The following is an 8,741-nucleotide window of genomic DNA, read 5'->3' as shown; positions in this document are numbered from 1 at the left end:
CCCCCCCCCAGAGCACAAGCTGCTCACGGTGACCACCCCCACCCTGGGGGCACCCAGGCACCACCTCCTCTCTGCCGGCCACCAGGGGCCCCATCCCTGCCTGTGATAGCAGCCCGCATGCCTGCTTCCCCTCTGCCAGGCGGCAGCCACCCCAGGGCTCCCCTGCCCCTCTGCCAGGCGCCCCGTATCCGTTTCCCTAGGACTGCGTTCCTTCCCATTCAAGCGCAGCACCTCTCTGCTCCCTCCATCCCCATGTGGGCTCTTCCTGACCTCCGTTCCATACCCTCTCACCACATCACACCTCCTCTGCTCCCTGGCCTGTCCACCCAACACGCGCCCCCAACCCCCGGCCTGGCAAGGGATTTGGGAAACATTTGGCGAAGCAAAGCGGCCACAGATGTGCAAGTCAGCCAGGGTGCCCTCTGTCCCAGACACATGAGACACTGAGTTTCGGGGGTGGAGGTGAAGTCGGGGAGAGGGCGGCCAGCATCCCAGAGGGGGCAGGGGTATGGTGGGTGTTAAGTCGGGAGCAAAGCTGCAGGGAAGCCAAGAATCTTGGTGGAGCCACCATTGTCCCCTTGTCTGTCTCGCCTGCCCTTCTCTGCTCTGCCCTCCCCTCCCCTGCCTCATTCAAACAAGTGGCTCTCCCAAGGAGTTTCTGGAAGCCGCCGTGAGTGGGGTAGTGGGGCCAGGTGGTGGCTGGGTGGCTGCAGTCAGGAGTCAGGGAGGCCAGGAGGTCGGGGATGGAGTCGGCTGACCCTTCCTGGGGTGCGGTCCAGAAAAGTGGCAGAATGAGCAAAGGACTCCGGGTGCAACCCTCCTCCCCGGGTGGCCTGGGAGTGGGGCCATGCGGGGACCCCACGAATGGCTAGGGTGTAGCAAGAGTTTGGGGCTATCCCGACGAGGTCTCAGGCAGCAGGGACGGGCGATCCCTGTCCCGGGCTGGGGGCTGCCCCCTCCCCTGGCCTGGCTCCTGCCGCCCGTGCCGCCGGTGAAACGCTGTTGACATGTCCTGAATTATTAAGCACGGGGTGGGCTCCGGAGCACATGCTGAGCAGAGCGGCTGGGGCTGCGCGGCGTGGCGGAGCAGCGCTCGCTCCCTCGCTCCCTCGCTCGCTCGCTCGCTCGCAGGGACACACGCAGGGGCTGACAGCTGTGCCGGTGCTGATAAGGGAAGCCACAAGGAGACGATCGAGGAGAGAGACAAGCGGCGGCAGAGGCATCAGCGGCAGCGGCAGCGGCAGCGGCAGCGGCAGCGCAAGGGCTGCGGAGTCGCCGGGAGTGGGAGTGACTCCCCCACCTCAGGCCCCCACCCTGTCCCCGTCCTCTTCCCGTTTGCCCTGAGTTTAGAAGAGCAGCCGCTGCCCCCGCAGCCACTCCGGAGGGCACCAGGGGCTGCTGGCCAGGGAGGGACAGGGGCAGGTAGGCTCCAACCAGTCCCAGCAGCTGGGCACAGATGCCGATCGAGATTGTGTGCAAAATCAAATTTGCAGGGGAGGATGCGAAACCCAAGGAGAAGGAGGCAGGGGATGAGCAGAGCCTCCTGGGGGCCGCGCGGGGGGCAGCAGCCCCCCGGGACCTGGCCACCTTTGCCAGCACCAGCACTCTGCACGGGCTGGGCCGGGCCTGTGGCCCAGGCCCCCATGGACTGCGCAGAACCCTGTGGGCACTGGCCCTACTCACCTCGCTGGCTGCCTTCCTGTACCAGGCGGCCGGCCTCGCCCGGGGCTACCTGACCCGGCCTCACCTGGTGGTAATGGACCCGGCTGCCCCAGCCCCAGTGGCGGGCTTCCCGGCCGTCACCCTCTGCAACATCAACCGTTTCCGGCATTCGGCACTCAGCGACGCCGACATCTTCCACCTGGCCAATCTGACTGGGCTGCCCCCCAAAGACCGGGACGGGCACCGTGCCGCTGGCCTGCGCTACCCGGAGCCCGACATGGTAGACATCCTCAACCGCACTGGCCACCAGCTCGCGGATATGCTCAAGAGCTGCAACTTCAGCGGGCACCACTGCTCCGCCAGCAACTTCTCCGTGGTGAGTCCTGCCAGCCGGCCCGCCCAGCCTGAGGTGGCCAGAGGCTGGCGGTGGGGGAGGGAGTGGTGCGCAGGGCATCCTCATCAGGGCTTCCCCTCCTGCCGCCGCCAGAGGCTGGCCTCGTGTCGCCTCCATGCCCGGTGTTGCCCTCGGGCTCCCCAGCATGGAGCAGTGGACGCTTGTGGGGGCTTACCGTGCTGCTGCTGCCACTCTCTTCGGGCTCTGCCGCCGCTGCAGAGCCTAGGTCTGGGGGCCAAGGGTCCTGGAGTGGGCCTGGGGGCCCAGAAGCTGGTCAGCTTGCAGGGGAGGGATGCACCATGCCACAGCCGGACCAAGTGACCCCCGCTTTTCTCTTGCTCTCCTTTTCTCCTGTGGCCACTGGATTCTTCTCCCCACCCAACAAGGGCGATGGGGAGAGGGTGTTCTGGGGGCTCCAGCAAAGGGGGGACTCAGGGCTGCCTCTGGGGGAGCTGGCCCGGCAGGCAGGCTGGACAGAGCCGATCTTCACGTACACTGGGTGCCAGTGTCTCTCTCACACACCCCCTTTCACTGACTCACTCACACATCCCTCTTTCACGCTGCCCCTCCAGCTTCTCCCGCTTTGCAGGCCCTCCCTCTGTTTCCTGGTTCTTGCCCGGCTCTGGCTTTTACACTGAGGGTCACTCATTCACTCTTAGGTGCATGGCTCACCCTCACTGCTGCCCAGCACACACACACACCCCTACCCCATGGAGACATAGTTTCCTGCACACTCTCTCACACACAGTGTCCCTGTCACTACACTCACGTGCACACCTGCACACCCACGCACCCAGAGAGCTGCTCATCCCCGTGCCCACATCCCAGCTCTTACTAAGCTGCTGAGGACAGGGTCACACCGTGCATGGTGTCCCCTCTTGTGACACCCCCACCTGCCTCAGCCCCTGCTCCCCGTCTCTCACATATGTGCAAACACACACACACACACTCTCACGAGGAGTGGAGTGGAGTGGAGTGTTGGCTTGGGCTACCCTCCCATGCACACCTCCCACAATCGGGTGTGTGAGGTGTGTGTGGGGTGTGTGTCTTGTATGCTGTCTGTCGGTGCTCCGTTCACCCATAGTCACAGGCTGTCTATTATTCCTGGTGCTTGAGTTGCTGTCCCCAGTCCACAGTTTACCCCCGGCATTGTGTACGTGTGGTGTGTGTGGGGTGTGTTTTCACTCTTGTGACCACCGCCCAGCGCATGTGCAAATACATGGCATCGACATGGTGCCCATCCAGCCCAGCCTCCAGCTCCAGCCCCAGATGGGGACCTTTTCCTTCTCGTGGCCCGGTGCCCGCACGCGGGCTCTCATTCACTCACTGCCTCAATAGCACCAGGAAACGTGCTCCACCCGTGTTCCTGCCCCCACCATACCTGCAGCCTCGGGGTCCTCCTGCCATTGGGTGGCGGGAGTTGCGTAGAAATGGAGGAAGGGACGAGAAGGAGGATGTGCTGGGAGAGGAACCGGGGCGGGGAGGGGATGGCGGGGGCCTGTTGTCCAGCTGCACACCCCTTCTTCCAGGAAAAATTCAAAGCTCTCAAAGCGATTGTCCCTAAGGAGCAGTGTGTGAATGTGGCCTTTCGGGTCCGTGGGGCTCCTCTGTGAGACATCGTCACTCCTGAGTTTTGGGGGTGGGGACAGAGCCCGTGTCAGCAGGTGCTGTTGGGGCAGAAATCAATGGGGCCTTTGTGTCCCTGAGTGGGAGTTTGTGTCCCAGGCCCCGGTGAGGGGTGGAAGGGCAAGAGGAAGAGTAATGAAGCCTCGGGGGGAGGGGAGGGGAGGGGAGGAAGAGATAGAGGGGCAAGGAAGCAAGGTGAGGGAGGCTGGGGGTAGCTGCCTGGCCTCCAGGAAAGGAGGAGGTGCCTGGAGGATATGGGAACAGGGAGCCCCCTGATTAAAGCTGGCGAGTCCCTGTGAATCTGGGGATGGCCAGGCAGAGGTGAGGGTGGACATCCCACAGGCCCTTTCGTACCCTGAGGATGGAGAGAAAAGGACAGAAGTTTGTGGGTCTCTGCTCTGGGGCTGCGGCAGGACAATGAGGGGCAGAGAAGCAAAGCAAGCACGGGGGGGTCAGGGATTCCCCTTGGACCCACCTGTCCCCTGGGGAATTCCTGTCCCCCCCACTCAGCCTAGTCCCCATACCCTTCTGCCCAAACCCCACCCCCCATGTGCTGAGTGTAACTCTCCCTTGGACCTGGCATTCTAAGGCTGAGTCTGCTGCCAGTTTACAAGGGTCTGGGATTATGGTTGGGATGGGATGATCCACAGTAACGGGGAAGATGGGGGTGTATTGTGTGGGCAAGACTGGAGAAGGGGTATGGAGACAAAGACATCAGGGGTCTCTGATGAGGACATGAGGCCCACAGTAGACTCCGTGGTGAGAATATGGAGCCCATGATGGGGATTTGGGATCGATGGAGGGGTGATGGGTGCAGGAATCAGTGGTGGGAACCTGCCAGGGCACGTGTGCTGAGATGGTCAGAGACAACGACGCGCTTTGGGGAAGGTATATGTTTTCTGTTGCTTTCCCCATTTCCTCCTTCCCACTCCCCACTCTGCTGTGACCTTTCTTCCGGAATCCAAGTTAATAAATGTCACATTTTCCAGCCTATTTTTACTCCGGGTAAAATGCCCTCCCCCAGTCCCCTCAGCTGCCGCTCTTGCTTCTGTTACCACTGCAGTCGCTCTCACCCCCATGCTCCCTAATATCCCCTCACTGATTCCCAATCAGTCACTCAATCAACACGGAGTTCTGAGCACCTACTATGTGCCAGGCTCGCTGCCAGGTGCTGTGGTGGAGAACAAAGAAGGGGAGCCCTGGTCCCCAGTCCCTGTCCTCAAGCAGCCTCCAGTCTTGTGGTGGAGCTGGGATGGGGACACTTAAAATGCTTTACCAATGGAAGAGTTAACCAGCCATGCAAGCAGTGTCAGGAGGTGCCGGGATTAATTGCCAAACGAGGTTACATGGATAGTAAGAGCCTGGGTTCAGAGAGAGGGGCCATTCTGGGCTGAAGAGGGCTGGGAAGGCTTAATGGATGAAGCAGCCTGGGCGAGGTTTGGAGAGGAGGGGAGGGGAGAGAGGCGAGGGAGAGGAGTGATGCTTCCACCTCTCCACCCATATGCCCCTCCACCCAGCTCACCCCATCTCTTCTCTTTGCCGCCCCCCTCCTCACCCAGTCTCATACCAACCCACTCCCACCTCCACCACCACTTATATGTTCTCTCTTCCTCCTCAATTCCTACCGCCGTCCGCTCCCCCAGGCCAGCGTGCCAAGCCCCCTCTATACTTTCCCCCCTGCGGCTGCTCTCAGCCTGCCCACTTACTAGAAGGCAGAAATCACTCTTTCTTCCTAGGCTTCGTTTCTTCAGCTGTAAAATGTGGCTCTAAATTCCAGCGTCTCCTCTCAGCTGGGGACTGTACGGTGGAGTGGTCAAGTGTGTGGGTTCTGGAGCCAGACGGTCTGGGCTCAAACCTTGGCTGGGTGGCCTTGGAGAAGTTAGCTTCTGTGAGCCTCAGTTTCTGTATTCGTGATATAGAATATTAGAACCTAAAAAAATTCGGGTGGTTGTGAGGATTAAAAGAGGTGGCTGTAAAGGGCGTAGCACACTGCCTGGCACACACATCACGTGCACTCAGAGTGTCAGCTGTTAGAAATGCCACCACCCCAACTCCTGGCTCTCTTTAACCTGACTGTTCCCAGCACCACCTGCTGTTTTCCAACCTAGGTGCTGGCATCTTCGCTAGTCTCCATCACCTAGCCTTCCTCCTCTCTTGACCCTCAAGCCTCCGCCCCCCACCCTGTTATAGCATCCCCATGCTTCCCAACCCTCCCCAGTACTCAGGCATGCGTGTGCATGTGTAGCAGTGCATACACTTGAGATCCGTGCTGTCCCACAGGACACTCTGTGATGACGGAAATGTCCTGCATCTGCGCTGTCCAACGTGGTCATCACTAGCCACACAGGCCAGTGAGCATCTGCAGTGTGATTAGTGCGACAGAGAGCGTGAAGCTTCTATTCAAACAGTGGAGCGTGCCCAGTGGCTGCCATATCAGACAGTGCTGCTCTAGGTGGTCCCGGGGGCATGGTTCAGGCTGCCAGGTTGGGCAGGGCTAGGCTTTCCAACGGGCATCAAAGGGTATAAAGTGATGGTGGTGGGCTGTGATCAGAAGTCCGGCCATCTACACTCTCCGGGCCGAGGTCCCCGGTGGAGCTGAGGATGGGGCCTGTGTCTGGGGACATCGAGATGTCTGGAAACACCACCGAACAGATACACCTTTCTTCCCAGGTGCAGGACGTGACCTTGGTCTTTTCCATTCTATTGTCTGGAAAATTGAGGCATGGGGAAGGTAAAGAATCCACGAGGAGGCAGGGGGAGGGCCAGCCCCTCTCTGTGGGGTCCTCCGGGGTCCAGGCAGCCCCTGGAGGTGCAGGTGACCAGAGACCTGTGGGCACTTCCCTGTTTCTATCCCCTCTCGGGCTGTCAGCCTTCCCTCCCCGCCTCCCAGCCCTCCTTCCCCACACGCTGGTGACTGCCGTGACTATTAATCCCTCGCCCTGTTCTCTTCCTCTCTGCTAATCAGGCACAATTAGACAAGGCCTCTTCCAGCTGGGCAGTCCTCCTCCCTGCCCCCTTCCCTCCTCTCCCAGCCCCACCCCAGCTCAGTCAGGACGGCTCTGAGGCAGAGGGAGCTGCGTGCCAGCCCTCCATCACTCTCTGGCTCCCCCAGCCCACAATTCCAGGCTCCTCCGCCATCCCCGGCCTTCTCTGCAAGCTTCCTCCCGAGCCCGCCCCTTCCCTGGTGTGGTCAGGCCGGTACTGACAGTCTCTGCACCCACTCCTTGATTGTGGGAGGGGCTACTCCACAGACATCCCAACTCCAGGCCTCCGCCACTGGCGCCGAGGGCCTGAGGGCTGCCCCTTGCCCCCGTGACTCAGGAAGGGAGAGGATTCCCACTGCGGCCTCTCATCTACCCGACAAGCTTACCTCGGACCCTCGCTCCCAGCCCAGCCCTCCGTGCCCTCCGGCCCCACCTTCTCCTGAGGCGTGAACCTTGAGAACATTTAGTTTAACATCTAGTTCAGGGGTGGTCCTGCCTTCGGGAGCCAGGCAGATCAGGTCGGAGAAGGCACACAGTAGGGAAGGGTGGGGTATGAGGGGAAGTGAAGGTCACTTACCCTTGAAGGGAGCAGCTGTTTCTCAGCCCCAGCTAACTGTTGCCCTGTGGTCAGGGATGCCCGGTGTTAGGGGGTCTTCCAATTTGTCCAGAGAAGCCCCGAGTCTTGATTATTTTAATTAAAAATTTTCTGAGTAACAAAAACATTCAGAGGGCTAGCTACAACTCCGACTGCAGGACCCAGCGTGCCTGCCCTCCCCACCGCCTGCCCCACTGCCGGCTGCTGCCCCTCAGGCCCTCCTGGAGGGGGCGCTCTCAGCCTGGCCGCCTCCCATTGGCCGGTGGAGTTGCTGGAGGGGGATTTGAGCCCAGCAACCAGCGGCAGGGACTGTGACTGTTCCCCGGGGCTGGCCTGCAAGGGCAACGGGGAATGCCAGGAGGGACGTGCCCCACCTGGCCCTGCTCTGCAGCCCCGTGGCCTCTTCATTAATCAGGCGTCAGCCCCGAGCTGGGCTCGTTATCAGCTCAGCCTCTCGTGGCACTGCCGGAAGATGCTGATTAGCATTTGAAGAAATGGCCCCCGCGTTTCCCTCTTGTCCTCCCTCTTTCTACCCGTGCTCCTTCCTGGACCCCCACCCCGGCCCTTCTGCTTCTCGGGAGGAATCTGCTCCCTCTCGCGGCTGGTGGCAGGCCTGTCTCTGCCAAGCCCAGGCCAGGGACAGAAAGGACCAGGACCAGGGGGCAGGGAGGCAGGAGCGCCCCAAGGAGTACTAGGACTACTCGGGCTGAGGTCACTGGGCGGAGGAGGAGGAGTGAATGCGGGGTGGAGACTCAGGGTGGTGGGGAGAGATGGACAGCCTCCCTGGAGGAGGGAACGAGAGGGCAGCCTCGGGCTGAGTGTTATCAGTGTTTCCCTGTCCTTCTCCTGGCAATGCCACCTCCTTGGAGCAGCTGGGCAGAGGGGGTGGGGACAGCCAGAACCGTGGACAGGAGGCCTGAGGGTTTTGGGTTTTTGTTTTTTTGTAAATCCTGGTGGAGGCTTAGGGTCTCGGAGCCATCCCACATGAATGGCGGGTGGGAAGGCAGGAGGAGGACAGAGACCCCGTGGGTGGAGATAAGAGGCTTCAGAGTGCTGTGTGTTTTCCAGAAGAGGGAGCGGGTATCTGCAATTCTTCCCCGGCTCTCAGGCCCCGAGGCCGGGGTTGGCAGCGCTGAAAATCCAACCTCCCCCCCGCAAATGTTCACCATGCCCTTGGGACACCCATTTTCAGTCAGAGGGGGAACAGTTCCAGAAAGACAGGCACAGGCAGCAGCAAGAGAGTTCAGAGAGGAGCCACGGGATGATTAAGGGGAAACGGAGGATTGATTTAGGAGGAAAGATTAAAGGAGCTAAATCCGTGGCGCTTGGCTCAGCGGTGACTAAGCGTGGACAGGATAATAGCTTTACAAATGTGTGAAAGGTGTAAATACCAAAGGGGGGGAGGGGAGGCGGCTCGGCGGGCCAGGAGAGCGGGGCTGGGGGCTGAGGAGGCCCCCGGAAGGGCTGGGGGCTCTTGGGC

At 60.9% G+C, this 8,741-nt stretch overlaps 1 protein-coding gene and 1 long non-coding RNA gene across 2 annotated transcripts in view; one reads left to right on the top strand and one right to left on the bottom strand.

Moving 5' to 3' along the window:
* Positions 1–7,695, bottom strand: part of LOC112411894 (uncharacterized) — a 17,676-nt gene extending 9,981 nt beyond the window's left edge. Inside the window, exons 1-2 of the long non-coding RNA XR_003005698.1 lie at positions 7,244–7,695; positions 5,389–5,612 (exon numbers count right to left, since the gene is read on the bottom strand). This is a non-coding gene — a long non-coding RNA (uncharacterized LOC112411894). The remainder of the gene's footprint in view (positions 1–5,388; positions 5,613–7,243) is intronic.
* ASIC4 (acid sensing ion channel subunit family member 4) overlaps positions 1,048–8,741 on the top strand; it is a 23,066-nt gene continuing 15,372 nt past the window's right edge. Inside the window, 3 exon segments of the mRNA XM_024763272.1 lie at positions 1,048–1,098; positions 1,101–1,412; positions 1,415–2,038. Of these exon segments, the coding sequence (XP_024619040.1) occupies positions 1,048–1,098; positions 1,101–1,412; positions 1,415–2,038 (987 nt within the window).

Source organism: Neophocaena asiaeorientalis, unplaced genomic scaffold, assembly GCF_003031525.2.
Source record: "Neophocaena asiaeorientalis asiaeorientalis breed wild unplaced genomic scaffold, Neophocaena_asiaeorientalis_V1.1 scaffold86, whole genome shotgun sequence".
In the NCBI taxonomy this organism is placed as follows: Eukaryota; Metazoa; Chordata; class Mammalia; order Artiodactyla; family Phocoenidae; genus Neophocaena; species Neophocaena asiaeorientalis.
This window is presented reverse-complemented; position numbering and strand designations above follow the sequence as displayed.